The 27,212-nt window shown below is 42.1% G+C and overlaps 2 protein-coding genes across 2 annotated transcripts in view; one reads left to right on the top strand and one right to left on the bottom strand.

Moving 5' to 3' along the window:
* Positions 1–1,394, bottom strand: part of LOC102299618 (metalloproteinase inhibitor 3) — a 16,968-nt gene extending 15,574 nt beyond the window's left edge. Inside the window, exon 1 of the mRNA XM_005939230.3 lies at positions 1,065–1,394. Coding sequence (XP_005939292.2) covers positions 1,065–1,188 — 124 coding nt within the window. The 5' untranslated portion in view covers positions 1,189–1,394. The remainder of the gene's footprint in view (positions 1–1,064) is intronic.
* LOC102299925 (synapsin-3) overlaps positions 1–27,212 on the top strand; it is a 160,182-nt gene that overhangs the window by 102,561 nt on the left and 30,409 nt on the right. The window contains exon 8 of the mRNA XM_005939231.3: positions 26,146–26,208. Coding sequence (XP_005939293.1) covers positions 26,146–26,208 — 63 coding nt within the window. The remainder of the gene's footprint in view (positions 1–26,145; positions 26,209–27,212) is intronic.

Genomic DNA, 27,212 nt, shown 5'->3' with positions numbered 1-27,212 from the left:
TGAGAGATTATTGTTTGAGCTCGGGTTAAGGATTTTAGAGTGCCTCATGACGGTTCACACATTTTCAGGTCAAATGAGATTAAAACAAAATATCGGCTCCAGTCAGAAACCCAAATGCGAGTCTGCGCTCCTCGTCTGCAATAAAAACCGCCTTTCTGTCCCATCTGAAACACTTCAGCCCTCTCTCCCTACAGCAGAGATCAAATGATCCTCGGGTCTTTACTGGTGTTATCCAACCACAGAGGTCAGGTTGGACCGGCGTTCCAGGCTAAGCCAGATCCTAAATTCATATTATTCTGGGCAGTCAGAGAAAGCACACCCAGGCCAGTAAAACAAGCCATGCACACCTCGACCCTCCACTGCTGCTTTATCAACCCGAGGCCGGGCGTACTGAGCCGCTCAACACAGACATACCAGAGCGTGCAGATAAATAAACAGTATTTGAAACATGTAAACTCACTGTGGGTCTTGTTTTCAACTGGTTCCAATTCACACCAATCAAAGCACATTCCCCCTCACCCACCCATCCTCCCACCAGAGCACAGCTTTGGGAAGAATGTGCAGACATTTGTGTCCCGAGCAAAAGCGGAATATTTGAAGTAAATTAAAAGTCAAACAGTTTTCTGACACACAGACACGCACAGAGCAACAACATTCAATCATCTGTGTGGGGAAGCCTGCTAAGGATCATCAAGGCAGATGCTGGAAGAGAACTCTGCACTCGCTCCGATTTAAACAGGTGGGACCACGAGGTGAATTGAATCAGGTGATTCTTATACTCAGGTCCTCAAGCGTCTTCATCAGTTTGGGACATTTTAAGCTCTCTCACTTTAATCAGCATCCTGCACTGACCAAAAACTACCAGAGTTTATTAAAAATGTCCAATTCACAGTGAGAGATCCGCATGCGAAAACCCAGAAAGGACTGGAAGGAACCAGTTTTTTCATGCTCCTGTGACAAGCAAAGCTTTTATTTTAACATCTGACCTCCGTGCAGTGGTTAGAATAAAGTCACACTAATTTTCATGAGTATGAGAGGGGGGAAAAAAAATCGGGGTTACCCACCTATGTCGGAGTTGCAGAAGGCGTCTTGGGGGTGCGTGAGAGCGCACGAGCAGCCCTCCGTCAGCTGGTTAACATGCAGGGTGCTGAAGATAAACAGCAGGCTGACCAGGTACACTGAGTGCATTTCTCCAAACTTTCTCACTCCCTCTCTGGAATAAAACTGTCCGACTAAGTCCGCTGAATCACCACCACACGCTAGCTGCTGCTTCAGTAAGTAGTCAGTAGATGTAGCAGGTTCTGCGAGTACCGTCCACGTCTGTAGTGCTGCTCGTCTGTCACAGCTCGCTTCTCTCTGCTCGAGCGTTTCTCCCTGATCCCGCGGAGGAGCACACGCGCACATATAAGCGCGCGACGAAAGGTTCACGCCCCTCCCTCTTCAGAGCTCGCAACCAGTGCGGCCAATCACACGCTATTAGGAATAGCAGACACGATGACATACTGGAACATTTCCCCCTCTTCATCTTATTTTCCCATACAGACCTAAATATAATAAAAACAACAACAATAATAAAAATACAGAAACATAAAGTAGAGAATGAGATGTTAGCTAAAAAAATATGCGTGCAACTGTTTGATGTTGATCACAGAAGGGAAAGCGGGGTGAGATAAGTGAAGCTCAACTAGTAAAAATGTCGTCTAGCGTCATGTTCATTACAAACAGGATTTAGTTATGTAATAACTAATGAAAGACATGTAGATAGCCAGTATGAACTCACATGTCATACTGGTACAAAAACAAACAAACAATTAACACAGTTTCTAAGTAGAAATGAGCAACTAATGAATTTAAAGAGTTGTTTATCAAATCTCATTCACTAGATTAATTCCAGAAATACTTTATCTCCCCCTCTCCTCACCCCCTTCTGACTGCAAGAAGAATAACTAAATAATGAACAATGTCTCCTTTATTCTTTTGATTCCTTTTTGCTCATTTCTCACCGAGGAGCCTCACTTAGTCATCCTGCCCACCCTCTGACGCCCCCTTTAATTACTAATGCTGAGTAATAGCAAACACAGTCTGCAGCGGCAATCCGAGGCAACCAGATGACTCTTCATCTCTGCACAGTAAAATTAACAGATGTGAGGGCAGAGAAAACCACTCTCTTCTTTTTTCTCTCCCTCTTTAAGGTTGATCATCACTGTGCTTGAAGATTCATGTGGACCTGTGGATAGCTTCACTTTGTTTTGCAAAGGCTTTACTCAAGCCACCTGTTAGGCACATTCAGTTATATTAGCCAGTTAAAGCCTCTTTCCTTTCCCTCCTGACTGCTTCACAGATCCGCTGCTCTGTCGCCGCCGGGGCTTATCTGCTGAGAGACTGAGCGAGCTATGTTAAGTGTTCACGCTGCTCGTGGTTACATAAGCGCGGCACAAATAATCATGTCGGGGAACTCTGACCCTAGATGGGCCTTCATTAATGGTTATCACGCTTTAAAGAGACATCGCAGGCACACCAAGGCTTAATTTTGTAATTAGCAGGGTACTGATAAGCATGTGAAATTTCAGTTTTAAACTTTTAATCATAAATTTTAAAGCTGACTGTTTGCCTTGTACATGTGGTCCCATTATGCTCATTTCTTGGATTCTGTTAGAGTAAATTTGCACAACTCTAAACTCTTTAAATGCTGTTTTAGCACCTCTTTAAGCCAGCTTACTTCTGATTGCCTGCCCCTGGCAAACTGAAGGTTTGAACAGCCAGTGGGGGCGGGCCTTGTGTAACTGCTACATTAAGGACATCCCATCTTTTTGACATCATGTAGATCAAAAAGTTGAGAAGTTGTTGGCAGCATCCATTGATTTTCCTGCAGAGAGATTGCTTGTTCTTGGAAAAGCATATGCCAACTTTGAGAAAATTCAGTCATTTAAAGGCCACTTAATGGATGCTTTTGTTAATGTGTCACGCTCAGAAAGACTAACAGGCTGAAATACTGCACAGGCACCTCAGGACTTTCTGTTTTATCCCTCACCCATGACTCGCATCAAGAACTCATCAAAAGAAGTCAGTGTTTGTTCAGCGGTACATTCAGGTGTAACGCGTCAACGCATTTCAGCCAGCAGGACATTAACCATCTGCGGAAATTCATTTTCACAGTGTGTTATCAGAGGTACAGCCTCATCCGATGGTCAACAGCAGCTACATTTCCAGCACACATTATTGAAAACACGTCAGCTGCGTAATTGTATTCAAGCACAGAAAATGCCCATGCTGTTAGTACTGTTAGTTCAGTCTCCGACCTCAAATCCAAGCCAAATTTATTGGCATCCCCTACTGAAGCAGTGAATCTGCATGTGTCATTTGTGGCTTTGGCGATGAAAACGGGAAGGTCCAGACTAGCAGGAAGTTAAGGCCGGCTGCAGAAAGGAGTGATTCACTTGGGCCAAATTACATATGACTTCATAGCAGTGGAACAGCTCTGCATTTCTAACATATTGTATAAGATAACAACATGAATCAGGGCCAAAGAATGCACAAACCTAATATGGTGATTATTGGCATAGACTGCTTTAGAATATAAATTGTCCTTAAAGTTGTCAGAAGTGATTGTCAGCTCAGAGCCAGTTGTGCCATACTATGAGAGGCTGAGGACTGACCATTTTCTTTTCTTTCTTTTTTCTTTTTCTTCTTCTCAAGTCCCTCGAGTTTGTAGGTTCTCTGTCATCCAGGAAATGGTAGTCCTAAGTCAGGAACTCCAGGCCTCAAGGGCCGGTGTCCTGCAGGTTTTAGATTTCAACCTGGGTCAATACACCTGAACCAAATGATTCGTTCATTACCAGGCTTCTCTAGAATTCAAGACATGTTGAGGAGGTCATTTAGCCATTTAAATCAGCTGTGTTGGATCAAGGACACACCTAAAACCTACAGGACACCGGCCCTCAAGGCCTGGAGTTCGGCACCTGTGTCCTAAGTGCTTGAAATTATGGCATCTGGACTAGAAGAGCACAAATCACAACAGGTGTTTGCAACTGTTGAAAATTTCCACCAATAAGAAGGGCGCTTTTTCAGTAGGGCTTTATAGATAAAAATATACTAAGTGCTATTGTCTCTTTACACTCAATGAAAGAATAAAAATATACAAGTCATCGAATTTAATATGAAATACAGAACTGTGAGAGTCTATTCAACTGAATTAAATTCAGTTTTATTTATGTAGTGCTAAATCACAACAGGAGTCACCTAAAAGTGCTTTATATTGTAAATAATACAGAGAAAACCCCATCCATCAAGAACTCCCTCATGAGCACTTACATGGTGACATGTAAGGAAAAACTCCTTTTAACAGAAAGAAACATCCAGCAGAGCCAGACTCAGGGAGGGGCGGGGCCATCTGCAGGGACCGGTCGGCGGTGGTGTGCGGTGAACACACTCGCACGTTGTCATGACCATTTAAGTCGTGGCACACAGTGCTCACTGAGCCCATACAATGACTTTGGACTCCTGTCGGGCACCGTGACGTCATTCTGGGATTGATTGTCCCTTCTTTGTTTTGTCCTTGCAGAGTCGTCTGCAGATGTACGTATGATAAGGAGCTATAAATGAACTTGAATGAGCCCCGCCCTCCTCTTCCTTTTGGGTCTGTTTCTCTCACTCTAATCTGGGCAGAAAGCAACATGCAAACTTTGTCCTTTGGTTTCTGTCAACAGGAATTCTTGAAAATGTAGGAAGTTGCAGAGTGAATGTTTACGAGGGAGACCGACGGAAGGCGGCTCGAAAATGAAAAGCGCAACACTTCACTGCAAAATATTTCTCGGAATGTAGCAAGCATCAAAAAAGTGATTTATTATGTGTAGCGCAGAGCATGTGAAGGTAAATTTTCCTTTTTGGAGTGAGCAGCTGAATAGAGAGAGCTGTTCACCATATGTGTGTGGGTTCAATGTGTCTTTTTGGCTTGAGACGCTCTCGCTGGATAGTCGAGAGAGTAAGACAGATGCGGTGGGGATGCTCGAGTTCAACAATAAGTTTATGTTTGAAGATTGTAGGTGCACTATTAAAAATGATAGGCCCATGCTATGCAAGCATCGTGTTCTACTTTAACTTTACTGTCAGAAATGGGACAAGATAAAACAGACGATGGCCTCCAGAATATTCTGGTTATGTGTGTCTCTCACAGTCTGTCACTGTGAGTTGATCCATGCAACTGAAGGGGAAAAAAACCCTCAACACCCTCTGGAAATCATGCTGCTAAAAGTAGGCCAGCATCCTGTAAGAATAATGCAGAGCATAGTGCATTTCATCTGAAAAAGTCCAATTATAGAAAAAGGTTTGTTGTGAGGCTGGCCGTTCGCCGGGGGAGCAGACAACAGCTTTTTGTACCAGAGGTCTTTAAGCCATGGTTGACAAAAGACAACATAGTGGTGACTCAGAGGAAATACCTTTCATCCGACTGACAGGCCTCTAGAGAGGCACAGGAAGAGTTGGAACTTGAAAAGATAGCACCGCTGGGAGAGACGGTCGCCGAGGGACAGCATCCAGCCCTCACTCACCCGGCCCTGGTGTTCGGCTTACATGCCATTCCACCTAAATGGGACACACAGGATGATCTCTGCTCTGCAGCTCGGCACTGTGAGGAGGACCGGCAGTGAAAGTCGTGACACAGCAGGCGCACTGGCCGTATTTCGCAGGAGGATTTGGGATCTTGCGGTTTGGCGAAGGATCTTTCTCCAACTCGCTGGGTGGCTGCGTGGACACAAAGGAAACACCTGTTGTCCAGTGAAACTCCACTGGGTGGTAAACTGAACTGCAGGTGGAGTGTGGTTATTAGGAAGGGACTGGAAGTTATTTCACACAGTTTACCCAAACCAGTGCAGTTGGTACAAGCAGATGCTTTATCACAGGCATTTAATGTTTCTATTTTCAAGTCAGCATTGACACTATAAAGTAAAAGTATTGTTTGGCTTGTAGGCATAAAGGAAAAGTCATCCAAAGGTTGCCAGTTTGAGGCCAGATGCACGTTATTCCTCCTATCTCACAGTTTCTGTTTTCTGTACTAAAAATTTCGAGGATTGATTTGCTTAGTTCTGTACAGGGTTATGCTTCAGGTTCACCAAACATGTAAGCCTTTGATGACTGCTCCTGGGTCAGATGTGCCACGGATTGTATGGAATGCATATTTATAGTGGTTACACCTGCAGCGCGCGTTTGATGTGGAGCTGTCTGATTCACAGGCAGAGCAAGTTTGGTGAGCTTTTCTTCTGTATTCTGTGGTGTTTTCAGGTTTAAGAGTTGCTACACTGTTGCAAAACTGTGTAACAGGAGTAGGTTAACAACTACAGGTTTAAGTTACTAAGCAACCTCCAGCTCAGGGGTCAGCGGTTACTTTTCTCAAGGGGCCACATGGTAAACTGGGACTGTTGTAAACTGGGAGAGTTCCATGAAGAAGCTAAACTCAATTCTGCTGAATTCTAATTCGATCTTTTTAGAAACTGCTACTGATGAGGATGGATGTTACACTTAAGCGATGATATGAATGAAACAGGCATAGTCAAAGTGGTGATATTTTGTCACTATTTAATCAGCATTCCTGTTTTGTCCCATTTCATCCCCCAGCCTAACTAGGCATGCAGTTACGTTTGTGAACTTCATGTACCTTTGACTGAGCGCGTTGCTGCCAGTTCCTCTGTAATCTTTAACTCTTTTGTTATCCCACATACAAAGATTAGTAACTGGGCTGTCTCGTGAGCAACACGGCTTTCATTATGAGCCAAGGAGAAAAATCCACGATTTCCTGGATCTGTCTTGTCTGTCAGTCTGGAGAGAGACACATTTTCAAAGCTTTCTTTTTTTCTCAGGGCATATTAACACAGCAGAGTACGCTCTTCCATAACACTCTTTGATGAACTTCTCACATTTGAGTCCTAATTTTCCATTGACCAAAGGTTTGGATGTAGTATGCAGGCAGTACAATGCTGAAATCTGTGCTAGCTGGTACTAGCAAGTTCAATGCACATGCTAGATTCAGGTGTTCAGTGTAGCCACAACATTAGAGTGTTGTTGCTCTAATGATGCATTTGATCCATCACAGTTCATTCTGCTCCAAGATCAGGGCTTGAAGGTGGACGGCACTCTCAGTACTGAGATTTTTTCCCCCTGCTATCTTGGGGTGGAAAAGAAAGACGTTCCTTGCATCCACTTCTCAGGGTCCATCACTTCTAAAAAGTGACCTGCTAACTTTGTTAATTAACACCTTAATTTGTTAATTAACGTACAGCAGTGTTGCGATGGGCTCGGGACACCAACACACAAAAGCTAAAACAGGGCAGTACTGTAGACATAGGAGTCACCAAACACACCACAATACAACTTTATCACAATACTTCACTCACAATATGATATTATTGGAACATTTTGCAATATGGGGAATAGTACAATAACACATATTATGATTTACCACATTTTTTAAACTGCAAATTATGTCCTCAAATGTAACATTGGCAGCTGTCGCTGTCTTATCCAGTAAAATAAAGACATCTCACCTCAGCATAACAACACTGTCACTAAAACCTGCCCTAAATGTTGCCATAAGATGGAGTCAGTCTGCTGTCTTTCCCTGTCTGTGATTGAGTGGGGTCAGTGGGGTCAAGTTGGCAATTACATGCAATCTTCTGATAATCTTAGTATTAGTAGTATTACCAGAATATTTATATTTATTTAATAAAATATTGACATTTTGGCTCCCCGTGTGGATACAATATCACAACACAAAACACTGGGATATTACACTTTATCAACTTTTACCCCCTTCCCCACAGTAAAACCTGAAAGATGCTGAAAGATGCTGAAACACTTTGTGCTGTAGAGCTGGCAAACAAAAATGAAGCAACGTAATAAATATTTAGCTGTTAGTCTTTATCTGCATTAATAAACTGTTTGTTTGTTTTTTTTAAAAAAGGCAAAATGCAGGTTGGTGATCTGCCCTTTGTTATCATTTAGCACTCCTGAAAATGAAAGAAATCGAATGCAGGCCTCTTTGCTGAACATAAAGGAGTAGTGGACTTAGACTGTGACCTTGCTTGCCTGATATTGTTCCAAATAAAGGAAGTGCAAGCCAGTTATTCTGTCTCTGTTTCTAAGTGTCTAGGAAAGTAGAGCAAACCAATAAATGGCTGTAAGGGCACAAGTGATGTCATTGTTTCTCTGGTATGGAATGACGTTACTAGATAACCTTAGCTATCACTGTTGCTTTTATCTGAACAATAGAGTTTGAATAGTTGGAAATGAGCTCAGGGCTTGCTATCTGAAACCATTCTGTACAAGTTTGATATTGGTGGCTGTTCACCTCCCCACTGTTTCAGCTGAATTTTACAAAATGACATGACGGCCTGATGTTGAGCTACTCAGCATGTTATCTTCACTGAATATTTGAGCAGATGCTCACTGGTTACCAACTCCAGCATGTCTGTCATTTGATGTGTAGTTAAGACATCAGAAGAAGAAACACAAACATGGCCCTGACCCATGATCCTGCTCACAATGGGACTCCCCCTACAATAAAATATGATGAACGGTCAGTAACTTCCTACTCAGGCAGGCCAAATGCAACCGCAGCACTCGCTGCTCAGACGCAGGCTCCCCTGCTGCACTGTACTGTACATATTTGGTGTGTGTGCGGTCAGGAAACCCCACAAAATGACTATGTTGTATTACGGCATGAGACAATGAGACACCAGGCCTAACCATAAACATGCGCATATGACAGCATGGAAATAGCTTTGACAAATTCCTTAAGGTTGAGAGAATGCCGAAGCCGGATTCAGTGCTGAGAACAGGAGAAGAAAACCCCAAAAATCTGTTAGGTGGCCTCAAACTAGGTCATCATCACATTAACCTTGACATATTTATGTACATTTAAAAAAATGTTAAAAGATTTTTTTTAAATTTGACTTAACTGGCAAATCTTACTATATGAAAAGGCCTCCGGGAGACAAATATATATGTCTATATTTTTAAGAAAACATGAAAATAGATTATCAGGCTTTTAAAAGATGATACATAATAACAACATAAACTATGCTGCTCAGTACATGGTTATCATCATTTTTTTAGTGGCTCATAATGTTATTACACTCCTCAAAAAAATGAAAGGAACACTTTAATCAGAGTTTATCATCAACTCAGTTAAACTTCTAGGATATTGATCTGGTCAGTTAAGTTTTGGAGGCGCTGTTAATCAGTTTAAGCTGCTTTGGTGTTGATGAACTTAGCAGCAGGTACAGGTCTTTGTCCTGAGCCACAGCCACCCCAAAACAGTGCTCAGTGAATTTAAGCATGGTGGGACACCATCACTGAAAGAACTACGCAGTTTAGAAACTCAACCACAAAATCTTACAGAGCGGCGTCTCTGTGTGCTAAAGCGTACCCACCAACTCTTTGCTAACTCAGCAACTGCAGAGTTCCAAACGTCCTCTGGGATTAAAATCAGCACGAAAACTTTGCACTGAGAGCTTTGTAGCATAAGTTTTCATGGCCCAGCAACTCCTAGCAACATCCTACAACAAGGAAGTTTTCCACTTTTGTATAATTTTATCTTAAATTCTGTTTCTATTCATAAGTGTTTTGACTGCGTCACTGTACAGTGCAATAGAGTAACATTCATATTAACATTTCCTGTGAGCTAAAACGTCCCTGACTTTACTCTGCAAATGTATTTTAAGGAAGTTTAATAAAATGGCGTGATCTGTTTTAAAGTACGATGTCATTTCGATCGATTTCGTTTAGATGACCCAGGTGTAAGTGTAGGTGAAAAACAAACACACCTCAAAGAACAGTTTTACTTACATTCATGAGAAAGACAAGAACTAGGAACTGCTCTTTGATATGTTAGCATGATTGCTGTCCCCAAATAGTCTATAAATTAGTGCTGTCAACATTAACACATTAACGCGTCAAAATTGTCAGTTGACTTAACGCAGATTAGTTCGTGTGAGGGGTTATTAGGCGTTAATGCAGCTCAGAGGTGTTAACGCCGTCATCACTACTAATGCATCCAAATGCCCCATTGCCAGCTACTGACACGTAGCTGACTAGCAACAGGAACCTTCGTGATAAGGTTAAGCTTGTAGTCAACATATCTGAGCTGAATAAAGTGCACCACTCTCCTGGTCACTAGTAAAATTTAAGAAGAAACACCCAAGGAAACCAGTATTTACGTTATTGGTCACCTGTTTTAATTTCAGTTGATTTCTGGGAGAGCAGACAAATAACCTGCATTTCTGAGAATCATTTACTTATTTGAGTAAGAAGCCCAAACAGGTACGTGTGTTTAGTCATGTTGCTTTCCTTTGCACAAGTGTGGCATTCTTTAGCAAGTATCACGGTGTTCTTTATTAACTGCTTCAAACAGAGTTCATCTGGTAAATGGTTTCTTCTGATCAGAAACTGTAAAAAAACAACCAAAAAAAAACAGCTTTTCCCAGAAACCCGAACAACAGTGGGAAGGTGCATGTGGGAGGGGGAGAGGGAAAGTTAATTTAGGGAAGATGGTCAAGTGACTCATCGTCAGGTCAGAGGTTAAGGGTGTCTATGGGGTTCGCAGGATGCTGACATCACACACTGGGAGGGCGGAGGGTGCTCAGGCAGGGTTAAACTTAGAAACATGACATCACAGTATCAGGATTCCCCTGCCACTTTTTTCCATCTGTCTAAGCATACTGTATGTAATTCAGGCGTTTGAAATTTTCCATAATGTTTAACAGAACAGGAAACTGAGACAGTTGATGAGTTACTGTTTTAAGAATCATGTAACCTTGTAGACGAGATAATATTTATAGAACAGTTTAATTTCATGGACTTGGTGGGAAGTGGAAAATTCCACAGTTTATCATTGCTGTGGATTGCTGCTTTTTTCAAGCAGTATCAGGAGGTCATGTTACCCTGAATCTGCTCTGTTTAGTCTTACCTGGTTTGTAACTCAAACGTATCCGTTTCTTACTAACTCAGGCCTCCTGTCTCTCCTAAATGTTGTCGCATAACAAGAGGCCAAATCAACGTGTGAGTGAATTTGTCATTAGCATAATTAAGCAGCAGAAAATCATCTGAAGCTTCAGTTTTTAATGTTCTCTGGCACATTGTAATATATACACTGCTTAAACAAGTTAAAGCATTAGTTTGAAAAACTGTCACATCTCAATGGGACAAAAGAATGCTGGATATTTATTTTGGACTGAGTAATGTATTAGGCACCAAAGGATGACACATCATTTCACTGGAATGAAAATGATCTATCTACAGAGAGCTTAATTCAAAAAGTGGAAAAAATGAAACTCAAAAAGGTCTCCTAAGCTCTCCTCCCTGATCTGGACCAGGGCATCACTGAGCTCCTGGCCAGTCTGAGGTCAAACCTGGCAGCGTTAGACTGAACCATGATGTTTCTGAGGTGTACTATTGGATTTAGGTTTGGTGGATGCGGGAGTCAGACATTGGTATCGACTCCTTCATCCTCCAGGAGCTGCGTACATACTATCACCACATGAAACCGGGCATTGTCATTCACCCTTGTGTTCCTCCATCGATATGCTCTCCAGACCATCACTGACCACTAAACCAGTCCTGACGAACGACGTTACAGGCAGCATAAGATCGTCCACAGCTGCTCTAGACCCTTTCACATCTGTCACATGTGCTCAGCGTGAACCTGCTTTCATTTGTGAAAAGCACAGTGCTGCCAATTCTGGTGCTCTATGCTATGGTGCTGGGCAGTGAGCACAGGCCCAACCAGAGGACGATTGTTTGGTCGGACACATTCACACCAGTGGCCTGCTGGAGGTCATTTTGTAGGGCTCTGTCAATGCTCGTCCTGGTCCACCTTGTACTACAATATAAAAAGGGATGAGCTTGCTTTTAGAGCCGGCCTCATGTGGACAGTAAAGGAAATGCTGTACAGGCACTTCTGTACTGGCTACATTTTCAGAATTGAAGATTGCTTTTTGCCACAAACTAATAGTTGCTTAACAGAAATGATAAATATTTTAAAATAGTGCTGTAGCGCCATCACATCCACAATGATGTTGCAAGGCTTAAGCTGACTGCTTTCTAGTCCATTTGGAATAAGTATGTGTTGCTGGTTTGTAGTATAGTCACCACAGCAAATTGGCTGGTATGTGAACACACACATAGAGCCGCGCTTACACTCACTGATGGCAACATTTACATCAGACAGAAGGTGTACCTCTAGCACAAAGAGCGTAGGCTTGGCCAAAACTCTTTAAATGCCTGTTGGTCCCATCTTTGAAAACACTGACTGACAAAATCTGCTCTCAATGAGTTCCTTGTAATATCTGAGCGATCTCACACGTGGTTGACATTACAGATGGTTAGCCAATATATTTTAATAACAGGACACAGCCACTACTGCAGTCCAGTCTATTCATTTTAAATAAACAGAGATTTGTTTGAAACTCAGTGTTAAGTACATGTCCAGACTCCACTTGAGTGCAGCTATTTAGGTCCAGCTCCTCTGCGGTTGTGCTTTAATAGGGACCTGGACAGGCCTTATTAGCGATAATCAATTCACTAACCTACATTCCTGCTCCTGAAGAAAAAGGACAGACGGGTCCTGGGTGAGCCAGTCCTGCAAAAGCCATCAACACTGTGCCACATTCCTTTCACTCTAAAGGAAAAGCGATGCTTCTTTCCCAGTTTCCAGGGGCTCCGGCAGTATTAGGTCTCGGAAAAGATGGAGCAGAAATGAAGTGGCTGTGTGCAGATTTGGCCTCGGTGCGTTATGATGCATGGAGTGAATGGAATCATTCAGTCAAACCTTTCAGCTCAGTGATGCTGGCAAAAACAATCGCCGATCCAAACCTGCACCTGTGAGTAACGCGACAGCGCACAAATACAAAATGTTCTCTCGTGACGTCAAATGTATTTTCCCCTGCCCGTGTCTCCGCACACTTCGAGAGTTCAAAGGTCACAGTGACACACTGCTGGCAGTTGGTACTGTCCGTGAAAGCCGCTCAGCTGCCTCTACTCATCTCGGACCACGTGATTTTTCCAAGAAAACGTCCTTGCAGTCTCTCTTTGAATAATTCCTTCCTGCACTATATCCCGCTCCAATTTCCTGTTCCCACAGAAAATACATTAAAACAAAGGAGAGCTGGATGTTTTAAATATGCAGTTTCGTTTATGATATTTGGGACATAAAGCAGATGTCAAGAGTCTGCATCGAGTGTTTCTTTAACCGTGTTTACACTGGGCTTTAACTTCATGGTTTGCTACAGTTTCGTGCAACTTTGTGAAGAAAATTACAGCTCGCCAAGGCATGAATTAAATCCCTCAATGCTGGGATCAAGTATTTATTCAAACGGAGCAAAAGGCAGAGTAGGAACTTAAACTTGTCAAACATAAATGTATTCAATTTGCTTCACCCCCGACAACTCCGGTCTAGACCCGAGAGACAAATCTGGGGCCTATGCATAGGCAGGCTCACGACCCTTTTATTAGTTGTCATTTCTATGAGAATTACAAATTCAAGCTTCACGTGATCCCATTCATCTGTAGAGGTTATTAGGACATCAGTAATAAAGTGAGAAAGCCTGCATGGTGTGATTTGATTGACAGGTGTCCTGTCATAGGCAGCTGTAGCCAGTCGGTGTCTGCTAGACCTCCCCTCAGCTAACTGGAGTAACTGAACTAGACATGTTCACCGTGTTTGTGCAGTTGGAGCATTTTCATTTTCAAATAATATGACTTACTTTGTGGCACAAACCATCTGAGATCATAGTTCAGTTTCACTGAATAAGTTCTAGGCTTTTATTAGTCTTCTGTCTCAGGGATTTTATTCATGTGACTCTATCTATAATACCTGTGCAGCTTCCAGATGTAATCTGCTTACCAAGCTTGCCAGCGTTAGCTGACAATTTAGCTCCCTCTCATTCTGCTACTTCTACTTCTGGCTATAAAAAACCAACATGGCGAAGCCAAAACCAATGGGTAATTTCACGGTGGCTTTGTCCATCTTTTATGTAAAGTCTATGGTCTATATACTCCCATGTTAACAGCGTGGTACATAAAAACAGCTAATGGCCTCAATGGGTAGCTTCTCCCATCATTCCCTCGTTGAAAAGTCCATTTTTGTGTAGAACTGATCCATTTGTACACATTTAAATGTTAAAGTTAGGGGTGTTTGACAGGAGGAATAAGCAACTCTTTGGACAGTGGAGGAGGGAAGGCAGCCATGTGCAGCGTGCATACCAGGGCTCGGCCCAAATGTCAGCACTGCTACTGTTTTTAATTAAGACATGGTACACAGGGAGGAGAGAAGGAGAAGATCAAGGAGGAAGATGGTTTGGAACAGCTGGATGTGGCAAAGCTAATCTGTATTCATACCAGCTGTGCAAGCAGCGGGAAAGGGCGGTACTCTGCAAAACACTGCAGCAGTGCTGATAAATGAGCTGGAATTGATCTACATTTGAAAGCAATCAAGCTGTTGAAGTCTCCTAAATACATTTCAGTCATAGAAAGCGTTCAGGAATAATAAGTGCAAATTTGGATTTGAACCAGAATACTTTTGATGATAATCAACTACAGTGGTGTGAAAAGTGTTTGCCCCCTTCCTGATTTCCTATTTTTTTGCATATTTGTCACACTTGCATGTTTCAGATCATCAAACAAATTTTAACATTAGACAAAGATAACCCGAGTAAATACAAAATGCAGTTTTTAAACGATAATTTCAGGGATTTAAGGGAGAAAAGTAACCCAAACCTTCCCGGTCCTGTGTGAAAAAGTAATTGCCCATCTTCTTAAATCCTAAATTAGTTGTGATTGACCACATTTTTTGGAAAGCTGAGTTCAGTTTCACTAAACACAATCAGGTCTGATTATTGGCAGCACTGTTGAGCCCACATCATACCATGATCTACAGAAACCACTGAGAAACAAAGTTACTGGCATCTGTCAGTCTGGAAAGGCTTAAGGCCCAAGGCTTTGGGACTCCATTGAACCACACCGAACCATTATCTACAAATCAAGAAAACTTGGAACAGTGGTGAAGCTTCCCAGGAGCAACCCACCGACCAAAATTACTCCAAGAGCTCTTGGGTTGTGCAGCGGGACAATGATCCAAAACACACACCGGCAGGTCCACCTCTCAATGGCTTAAGAAAAACTAAATAAAGACTTTGGAGTGGCCTAGTAAAAGTCCGATCTAGATGCTGTGGCAGGGGTGGTTAGTTAACTCCAACTCGAGGGCCGGTGTCCTGCAAGTTTTAGATGTGTCCTTGAGCCAACACAGCTGATTTAAATGGCTCCTCCTCAACATGTCGCGAAGTTCTCCAGAGGTAATGAACTAATCATGTGATTGTGGTGTGTTGACCCGGGAAATCACCAAACAGTCAGTCAGTTTTTGTCCATCCATCCATCTTCCGCTTATCCGGGCTTGGGTCGCGGGGGCAACAGGTTAAGCAGAGGCCCAGACCTCCCTCTCCCCAGCCACCTCCTCTAGCTTGTCCGGGAGAACACCAAGGCGTTCCCAGGCCAGCCCAGAGATATAATCTCTCCAGCATGTCCTGGGTCTGCCCCAGGGCCTCCTCCTAGCCAGTCTTGGTAGCCCGCCAGGGCCTCTGCTCCTGGCTGCCGCCCGGCACACAGTGCGCCCAACCTCTACTGCGCCTCCTGCGGGTGGTTGCCTGCAGGAGGATGGGCCCATGTCCCCTTTTCGCGCTGTGCCTAGCCGAGCCCCATGTGACAAAACAAATTTCCCACGTGTGGGACTAATAAAGGTTATCTTATCTTATCTTATCTTATGTACTAAGGCCCGGCCACCAGACGCTCACCCTTGGGCAACCTCCCCGGGCCTGGCTCCAGGGCGGGGCCCCGGTAACCCTATCCCGGACAGGGTAAACTGTTCCCTCGGTGATATTCTCATAAGGGTCATCTGAATCGCTCGTTGTCTGGTCCCTCACCCAGGACCAACTTGCCATGGGAGACCCTACCAGGGGGCAAAAGCTCCCGGACAACATAGCCCCTGGGATCCCTGAGACACACAAACCCCTCCACTACGATAAGGTAGCGATTCACGGAGGGGAGTCAGTTTTTTTGTTTGTTTTTCTTTTAATTTTGTAAGGAAGCTGAATATCCTTTTCATTAGCCACAAACCACAAAAAAAGTTATTGGGTAACTTTTCAATACAGAGTCTTTTGTCCTTTGTAACGCCTTTAATCTACATGCAACAGTTTATCACAAACTCGATGTCTACAAATGATGCAAACTGCGAGCAATAACATGATCATTCTTCCTTGAATGTTGTTTTTAAATACACATTCACATTTAGGTCAGATTTTAACTATGCAGTGAGGAAATGTAATTTTGTGTATCATGCCCTAACCTTCTAATCTTACATAATCTGATAGGAGTATTGAAATGAACCTGCGTCAAATGTAATGAACAACTGTGGTAGATCCGAGATGAGCAAACGCACCAGAAGGTTGAGTGTTTGTGAGATGACTAAGATAACGGGTAGAGATCCTCTCTGCCAGTTTAATCAAAACACTGTTATTGCAAGCTATCTAAACACCTTTGTGAATATCTTAACAGCTAGAAAAAATACTTGCATAATGTGACTGTGTTTCCATGCTGTGCATAAATGTTTGTGTAGAGTCTCCGGTCTGGATTAAAGGGGGATTCCAGTCATGTAGGATGACTTGCCTCCTGCTCTGGTTTGTACAGCTATGAACAACAAAACACACACCCTCTGGTCTCACCAGGGTATGGTTCATGACTAACCACAGAAAGACTGAGCCATCCAAAAGAAGAGGTTTTAAAGGACACACTCCAAACAAGAGTTAGATTTTGTTTGGTTTTCCCCTTTTTCTTTTCTGAAATACCTTTCACCATTTATAAGTTTCTAAAAGTTTCTGAGAAATTATGTTTTGCTCCATCCATCACCGCCAGGTTGTACCTAAGTTGTACTTTGGGGTGACTTTAGCTCAGTTGGTAGAGCAGGTCAGCTACTAATTGGATGCCAAATATCCTTGAGGAAGATACTAACCCCCAGTTGCTCTCATACGTCCATTGGAGTATAATTGTGTGTGGATTTTAGCTAGAAAGCACTTGCATAAAACAAAGTGCTTGTGTAAATGGGTGTATGAGGCAAGTGCTCATTTAGAGTACAAAAGTGCGATATAAGAACCATCTACTGGTGATGCCCTGTTCCAGATCTGGGGGGGAAATCTCTCAGGACGCTATCTGTCATCCCATCCCAAGAAACATGCACACCAGCACATGGGGGCAATAAAAACTACTGCTCACTATTTTGAGTTACTGCAATGACATTTTCGCAAATTGGACTAGTGTCTCGCGTTTCTAATTCCCGGGGTGTCTTTGAATTCAGCCCACTGTAGGTTGATCCTTTTCTTTTCCATCAAATGATGTGGCATCCTTTTATAGATCCAGTTCAAATCAGTTTAGATATCCAGCGTGATTTTCACGGACAGAAGTGAACTTCTTTGCCTTTCAGTGTAAAAGTAACTTTTTAGATTCAGGTTTACTGGTTTCGTAAATGTAAAGTAATTTGAAACAAATGAGTGCATTAATTCTTAGTTTTTGTGGTTTCCTATACCTTTTTATCTAAAGGACTACTCTGTCAGCTCTAAACATTTCATAACTTTTGCATGGAGTTGAAGGCCTTTATCTTGAGAAAGAGCTCAACAGCAAACATTCTTCCTGTCCTTAAACACTTGCCTATGATGACAAAGCAGGTGGCTTGACCACCAGAAGACACCACCGGCCATTTCCATCACTACTCCATCAGCACTTTAGTGCTTGGAAGCATCCACCCCGGAAACTTCTATCCTCGGGATTGTTTTCCAGACAGCTGCCTCCCTCATGGAAATACACCAGGACAGACCCTAATGGAAGCCAGATGAGTTTAAATTCCACAACAATAATTACCACACTGCATTAAATGGCTTTTACTGTACACACTTTAACACAATGGACATCTGCCACAGTTTTGGGCGGATGTTTGTCCAGGAAGTTGCTATGACAACTTTTTGAAGTCTGCTCCAGTGATGGATCCTGGGACTACCGCATGTGTCATGATTATGTCACTCTTGGTTTGGGGGCATGTGTAAAATTTGTTCTGAAGGTTTATGGTCTGAGTGAGGAAAATGGCTGACTGCTGTTCCAAGTACTTGAAACAAATTTTAGGAGGTCTTAGATACAAATTAGGACTTTAACTTTGAACGTCCTCGTTGTAAAAAGTAATTGTAACAAACAGGGACAGTTTTACTAAGAAATGATACCAGATAAGGACCTGTTGACATTATTTTGAACATCAGATATGAACAGTTTAATATTTTAGTAATTTTCTGTCTATCCACTTTAAATATGTAGCTAAAACCTGTAGGTTAGCTTAACTTAGCAAAGAGGCTGTTTACAGTGGTAACAAAATTCTGTGTCCTAGCACCTCTTAAGTAAATTAACCCTAACACGGTGTGCTGAACCATTTATCTCTACTTACAAACAAAAGAGTTTTAAAGTAGAGACACGACTTATTGAAAAATGTTAACTAAACAAAGATCAAGTACAACTTCTTTCAGAGGGCAAAAACAAATATCTTAAAGTGACAATAAAGCTCATCACTCAAACTGAGTACGAGCTCTAATTCAGTTATTAGATGCTGCTCTTTATAACTGTAAAACGTTGGTTCACCTGTAGCCATAATATAAATAACCCTTGATTCTCTAAATTGTATGCATTTGGATTCAACCCCTGGTCTTACCAGACTTGTACCCACCATCGTCGTTTAAAGCACCTTATGTCATCCCTGCAGGGTTCTGGTCTAATAAATGTTTATTTGCACTGGCCACCTATCCACTTAATATTGCTCCAAATCAAATTTACCCTCCTGCTTTCAGTTAAAACACGGAGCAGTTTCAAAGGGTTCCACTCCTGTCAGGTGTATGAATTCAGTCAGTAACTTAGCAGGGACCTGCGTGATAAACGTTACTGGCCTCTTGAGGCTCACTTAGTCCCCAGGCAGAGTTTTGATGTGGGCGAACTGTCTTTGGTCTCGCTGCGGTCAGACTCTTGAAAAGGATTCTGGGTCGGGGTCCCCCCTGCTCTCGTCGTCTGCCTAAACCATCGTGCCTCATGTCTTCTCCTTGATGTGGCAGCTTTGAGTGGCCATAATAAAAATTAAGACATCATAAATGCAGGATGGATGCACCATGTGTTTTCCTTTATAATGCACGAGCCCCTAGTGAGAGGTTTAACTCCCGCTGCAACTCGAGCAACTGAACCCTTCTCTGCAAGGTTTTCATCGTGTTGTGTGTGTCTGTGTGTGTTTGTGTGTCATACTGGCAGACCGCAAGTAATTCACTGTGGCGCAGAAGACAACTGTTGGTGGGTTGGTTGAATATAGAAGTTGACTTGCTGCTGCTATAATAGATAGTTTTGGCATTAGCAATGGATGAAATGATTTTATAAGGCTTTTCAGCATCTTTTTGTGTTGTGTTGATTCTGAAAGCTGAAAACTTGCCGACATTTATTTGTGATTAATCCTGAGATTGATTTGCCAGTTCGAATTTGTCACTTCGCTGGGACGAATGAATATGTTTCCACTGGATACAGACCTGCCCTCCAGTCACAGATGGAAGCGTTCAACATGTCACATGGATTTGTTTTGAAGTTAGGAAGGCATGATTCACCTCAGACACCAACCTGAGGAACAGTCCCGGCTGACTCACACAAGCTTTGCATACAGCTATGCAGAGGGGGCGGTGAGGTTGGCGGATGGGTTTCCCTGAAGTATTTCTACCATGTGCCACCTCCGATCGTCTGCCACTTTTACTGTAACTCGAGGGGAGCCTGTGTGTTCCCAAAGAAGGACCTAGACTGGTAAAATCACCCACCGTATAATTAGCTTTTTTAGCATGTGACTTCTTAACATCTTTACCACACTGGATGCCTTTTACAGACTGCTGGGAACAAAAGGCTGAACGGTGAAGCTGAAGTTTCAGACCAACATTTCCACATCGGACAGCTCCGAGACGCTGACGGCCACCGAGGTTTTTTCTTTTCGAAGACGGAAACTTGTTTTGTCATATTCTCTCCTTAAAAATATCAATCACTGTCAAGTAAAGACTTTTCCCATAAAATAGACTCCCTCATGTCTGAAGAAAAGCTTACCGCCACAGTTTAAACCAGTCGCTCCTTTTTATAGATGAAATCTTCAGAAAACATTTAAAGTTTTAACTCCAGCTCTCAAATAGAAATGAGACAGTGCTTTGCAAAGAATTTCATTTCTGCTTTCCAAACCTTTTAAAATTTAAACCCAAGTGTCATTAAATGTGTTTTATTTAGAGACTTTAAACACGACAAAACAGACATGACTTAAGCTCACAAATATGACTTCTAGTCCTGTTAGTGAGCAAGCTAACTGACAGTCGTTGACCTTGTTTGCTCACAGAGCTTTTATCCTGCTCAGCCGCTTTGCTAATGAAACGCTGCACAATAGCTTTGATAGCAAGAAGCCAGAGGGGAGAAAATAAAGAGTATATATGGATTTAAATGCTGTGTTAGGTTTTAAGTGTAGGGAAGCTATGGCACAGCTAAGTTAGTTTGACCTACTGTTGCTGTAAAGGTGTGCAGAAGCATCTTTGATGGCACAACATGTGGAACCTTGAAGCAGGTGGACTTCTGCAGCAGAAGACCGCATCAGGTGCCACACCTGTCACTCACGACAATTTGGCTCAAACATCATGAACACATATCCATCACAGATCCATCCTTGCTTATAGCAACACTTCAGGCTGGTGGTGTTGTGGAGTGGATGCTTTCTTGGCTCACTTTCGGCCCCCATAGCACCAACTAAGTATCGTTTAAACACCACAGCATACCTAAGGACTGTTCCTGACCCTTTATCATCTCTTTATGAACACACATGTTCTAATGGCTGCTTTCAGCAGGATAACACACCATGCCATGAGATCAAATCATTTGAAACAGCTTGAACAGGACAATGAGTTCACTGTACTCTAACCAATTAAGAACCTTTCAGATGTGCTGAAACAGGAGATTCCAGGAGACAAATCTGCAGCGACTGTGTGACGCTGGCATGTCAACATAGACAAGAATCTGTGAGAGTGTTTCCGGCCTTGCTGGATCTCTGATTTGACGAATTAAAACAGTTCTAAACAAAACGGGGAAGCAAGCTCTATCCAGTGAGACTTCTTCTTTCCTTGTTACAGACATTTCAGGAAGAGTTTCTGCTGTTCTGCATTTATTAGCAGTTTTAGTGTAGCTTTAGCAGTTGTTGGACCTGAACACAGCAGCACAGGAGCCCCACTGACATCTAATTTTAATAAGGTGTTAATGCAGAACTAGAGGAAGTTTAAATATTATAAACCGGGTCAGCCACTAGCATGGACTTTGTGTAAATTCAGCACACGTTTTTCTTTTTAAGTTGAAATCCAAGTATTTTGCACCAACCTGCTAGAAGCATGTAATGCAAGATTTGAAATGTACAATATTGAGACCGCCTTTCACACTGTCATGTTATCCCTACAGATGACACACAGTAACATCCTTGGTCAAATGACTCTTCAAATAGTTTCTTGAATGTCTAAATTTGATAGTTTTGGCGATCAGTCTTAATCTTTGTCTAGCTGATGTTGTAATTTCAGCTGAGCTGTTTTTGTGGTCAGTGAAGAAACAAGGAGATAATAGCGAGGCCTCGTCAGTTTGTTGGGAAGCACAGGATGTGGTCTTCTCTTCTTGACAAGTCTGCCGTCATCGCCATGCAAATGGGAATGACTGGAAGCAATGTGTCCAGACAGAGTGGGTGGCTGCAGCCCTTTCCACCCTGAACAGAAGATAAATAGACACCCACACTCTACTGCTACTGCTGGGCTCTTCTCAGACACTTGTTGAACCTCAGGCATCTTATCATTTGTCATGTGACGCACACATGTAACCGCTGTACAAGTTTGGAACTCCTGACTGCTCTCCTACTTCCCACAGTCTTTAAAACAACGAGAAAACACAGGTCTGATTTAGATGTCAGCTCCGTTTCTGCTAATTAAGAGAGTTAGGACAAATTATGCATTAGAACAACTTGTTGAATCTTGTTGAAGGATGTGGAGGTGTTGAGTCGTGCAGCAGTAGATTTGCAAGACAAGCAGAAAGATCCTTGGCCAGATAGAAGCATAAGTGGAATTTAAACAACACAAGAAATTCATTCCAGCTCAGTGTAGTGCGAACACTTTTCAGTTAGGTTATGGTCTCAGATGTGCTGTTGTGTAATTTAGGGATATGCAACACTTTTGCACAAAACTAAAGTGGTGGCTTTAATGGCTTTACACAATAAGGTGCTTTGAAATCACACAATAAAGCTCTGATATTAACTGATCTTGATAGTCGCAGGTTCCCAAATGGGGTTTGTAATCAGCAGGATTTAATGTGGGTGTCAATCATGGACTGTATATAGAAGATGACCATTGCCATCGCAGGACATGAGCATGTTCAGATGGGAGGAGTGACAATGAAATGCTACCTAGCTTGGATAGAGTAAGGTGTATTTAAATCTGAAAGCCAGTTTTAGCGAGTGCTGCAAAAAAAAGCCTAAAAACTAAATTTCTTTCCTGCACCTGTAAACACATCAGTCTTGATGTAAGCGTACCCCAGAGCATTGACTGTTTTAGTATTTTGTCATCTGTTTTGCTCTGAATGTAACCAAATTTTAAAAAAAATAGAAAAACATCTCGTATCTGATAAGATTTGAAATTATCCAAATAAACTTTAAGCCTATAAGGAAAGTTGTTTATGTCACGGTCAGTGGGAGCTGACTGTGTGTTTGAGTGAATAGTAGGACCCAAATGCAGACACGGTAGGAGATGGAACTGAGTTCTAAACAAAAGGCGAGCCGTTTGTGAACACAAAAACAAAGCAAGAGCGAACAGGGCAAACCCTAACCTGAAACTAACCTGGGAAACCAGAGACATGGACATGAAACCGGACAGGTACGTGTGACTATGGAACTATGAAATAAACCGAACATGAACCTGATCAGTACGAAGAACTCTGAGACATGATGTCGCTAGACATGCAAACAAAGACTGAAAGAAAACACAGACTAAATACACACAGGAAGCGATCGGGGGAAGTGGAAACACATGGGGAAAACAGCTGACTAGAATGACATCATCAGTAACACTAAGCATAGAACATAGAAACAAGACTTTCAAAGTAAAACAGGAACATAATAGGATGCAGACATGACACATGACAGGTTAAAGACACACGAACCAACAAGGGAGGGAGACTTGAACACAGGAGTGATGACACAAAGGCATCGAATACACAAAGAACTAAAACTGAGCAACCTTGGAGCTTAAGATGGCTAAATGAACTTAAACATAAACAATGAATATCGGAATACAGGGAAAATTCAAAACACTGGGTCACACGACTCAGGACAGTTTACTGTTTACAGTTTACTGTTGTCATAAATGAAGTGAGACATTATATTTATCTTTTAGATGTAAACCTGGTCCAGTTTCTTTCCTTCCGAGCTCCTTGGACTTTTTATGGCTAGACGAGGTGACTGGAAGTAACACAGGTTTAGAAGCACTTTTACTTTTCAGTCCTGGAGGCACCATCCATCTTTTATATGCAGCCTATGCTTTGAAGGCAGTTTGAAATCTGTGCGATATTGATGGATTTCACAACTATTTATTAAAAAAAAAGAGGCAAAAGCAAGATTTGATTTCATGAAAATGAGGATGATGATGACTTAAACCTTGTTACCATAGTTACATTTCAGACCATGACTCTGAGGCACAGATATAGGCTTTTATATACTGTATTGCTGTGTTACATTTGACTTTTTACATCTACATCTTTCCAGTTTGTATATTTATTCCTCCTCCCTTACGTAATGCTTCATACCTAGTTAAGTTAAGTACTTGGACATTAGAAAGAGAACCTCATTCTGCAGCCTTGCCTCCCTCCTTTATTCTGGCACTTGTAAAGTGATAATGGCGTCAGTTAGAGTACACTTTATCTTGGCAGTGTGTCAGACAGGCCTGCACTGTCAAAACCTGTCAGCAGAAGCGGCGTTCACAGCCTCGAGCAGCTCCGTGTCCGTTCAAGCCTCGAAACGAGTTGACAGCAGCATTAGGGTGTGCAGTCACATGACTGCCAGGGAGGCCCTGGATCAAATGATAGCAGCTGTTTGGGCGTATCCTTCCTCCTGGCAGGCCTGATCTTACATTTCAGGGTATGATCTGGCCTGGTGCCCGTGCCCTCAGCATCTTCATTTAGTGTTTATTTAAGCTTCACCTGCAGGTATTCACATCGATAAGCACAGTGCACACAGTACTTATCTAGATGCATTTGTGAAAATGGAAAATGCACGAAGGCTTTTTGAATATTGAAAACTTGGCTTTGAATAGAATTGTATGTTTCTGAGTTTTTTTATAAATTGAAAAATTCAAATAATGTTATTCTCTATTACAGCCGCTGTAAACGACCTTCAGACCTCTCGTCTAACTAGGCGTTGCTGCCTGAGAGCTATTTCACGCAAGAGTGGGAAAAGTGCTCATGAAACTGGAAAAGTCCCTCCTCAGACTGCATCCCGTTTACAATCATATCAGCAAATTGATCAAGGGCGTTTAAACCACGTTTGAAGTAATGTGTTGATATTTCATCCATTGCAGTTGCGTAAACTATGAGAAAGAGTGTGTTTGCGGTCTGTCGGGTTTGTCCAAGCCCATTCCATTGAGCTGTGGTCTTCCCTCCAGCTTCCCAAAACGTTGCAGTTTTGTGTAATAAACCCACACATTCTTCTGTCTCCTCCTCATCCTTCCTAAACTGAGCAGCTTTAGGTTCAGTAGGAGCCAGGGCGTTATTTTACAAGACAGATCTGGACACTGGATGTATACATCCAAGACAGTTGCAATGGAAATAGCTGTCTGCTTTGAGTTGTGTCTCAGTGTGGCGTTTACCACACGTCTGTCTTACTGTATATATAAAAAGGGAGAGTTCAAAGTGCAGTTCTGTTCTTTTTCAAGCCTTTAGGACACTCCCCGATCTTACTCTTATATATTATATCAGGAATTTACATAAAAAAGCAAGAAAATATATGTCAGAGTTGTTGTTTGTGTTGACAGATTTCAATAATGACACTCAGTAGATCCGTAGAACTAGACAAGAATACATTTCAGATGTTAAAGAGCTAAATATTTTTCTCATAAATCATAAATGCTGCTGCCAGAAGCATAGCAGCTGTATTTGATGATGATACAGTATGTGATTGTTATGTTACAGTGACTGTGTAAAAGGTCATGGAACATTAAGCAGACTACTGAAAAAGAAAATATGTATTTGACCTTTGACTTTATCACTGGCGTAACATCCAAGTCCTTGGATGTTTTCACTGCTGCGCTTTTTAGACCATTTTCAGGCCGTAAATCAAAAGCGGATACATTTTTACATTTCTTTTCGGGTCATATGTGCAGATCGAAACACGGTAATTGCACTCGGGTGCTAAACAATCACACCAAGACCCTTTGCAGGAGATGGCTTCAGTCGTACTTCTGTCATTTTAATGTGCAGCACTGCTCAGTTCTGTTGTTTTAAAGTACTAGATGAATCCGTTTGAAGTGTGAGCTGCAGTAAACGCCTTCCCGTAGTCAGGTATTGTTTGAACACCACAGACGTTCACCCTGGATTTACTTTTTTTCTTCTGCAATAAGCAGACAAAATCTTCGCACATGGTTTGTTGTGCCGCAGTAAGTGAAGCGAGAGCTGCGAAAAGATCCGTAACGTGATGACTGGGTGCGAAGATATCTGATTTTCACATCACATTATATCACACATCAAATTATTGTGGTCAAAATAATGTACAATAACTATGTTATTGTAGTATCTATGAAACAATTATAGCAGTAATGGTAACAAATGACTTTGCTTCTGTCTTTGTTGAGTCCTGAGAGCTTGGTGGTCAGACGCAAACGAGATGCAGAGGCAGACAGAAAGAACAGTTACACACTATGATATTATCATATATGCATCATTGACACTGTATTGATCATTTTGAATTATACGGTTGTTGTGAAACCCCACTGTTTTGTTTTTTTACAGCTCACAAGTCCATCCTTCCCTGTGGTTGTGAAGATGGGCCACGCCCACGCCGGCATGGGAAAGGTGAGTCTCCTTTGCGATTTGAATAATGCTGTTTACTAATGTTATCAACCCTTTACAAAAGAAACCTAATTAGTTGGATGACCTATATTTGTGTCTAAGAATAATTCAGAGGGAATAATCAGAGATTTCAATCTAATCCACCCGTTTTAGGGCGGAGCCTTTAGTTATGAAACCCGAGGCAAGGCTCTCCCTTCTTTTCCCTCTCCATCCTCCTCTGTCAGGCTTCATGCAGTCACCCAAATGAGCAAATAAAAGATGTAAACTGGTCCGTATCTGTTTAAAGCACTATCAAAATTAAATTCTGGCTGCTCCCAGACATCAAAATCATTTTGACCTGCTGTCACCTGGATCTGGAACATAAACCGAAGCCCATTTCAACCTGAAGAGGAAAATAAGAAATTTTTTAACAAACTTAATAAAGTACATCAGCTCCTCGGCTCGTGTTATCCCAGCAGACAAGCGGATCAGAAGGTTAAAATCAGCTAATAAGCTAAGCTACATCAGCTAACATTTTTGACTATATTTAGACAACAAATACAAACAAGCTGACACTTGATATGTTACAGCAATCAGTCCCCACATTATCCAAACAGTTTGAACTTTTGCTATATTTCAGTTAAAGTGTGTCTTAAATCTGCATCACTGATTTGTGATATTAAATTACCTCTTCATCTTCTTTCTGCTGCAGCAGCGAAGGTCTCATGTCGCAGCTAACCAAACCAGCCACACTTCTGTGTGAGCGCACTGTAGCATCATGACATCAACAACACTGGAGTTAAACCTGTACTGTTGTTAAAATAGACAAGTTAGGAAAATATACCATTTGAAGAAAATAATACTAAAATACGCTGTTTTTAAAAGGGTCTAAAATCGCCTATGAGATGAAACTTAAATTAAATATAATATCCATGTCTTTTTTTTAAATTTTACACACAAGCTGCTCATAGCTCAGATTTTCTCTTTTACCAGGTCAGACTCTCTCTCTCTCTCTCTCTCTCTCTCTC

The sequence above is a fragment of the Haplochromis burtoni genome, unplaced genomic scaffold (assembly GCF_018398535.1).
Source record: "Haplochromis burtoni strain Fernald_Lab_line unplaced genomic scaffold, NCSU_Asbu1 Contig_267, whole genome shotgun sequence".
NCBI lineage: Eukaryota > Metazoa > Chordata > Actinopteri > Cichliformes > Cichlidae > Haplochromis > Haplochromis burtoni.
Note: the sequence above shows the minus strand (reverse complement) of the source record. Positions and strands in the feature narration are given on the sequence as shown.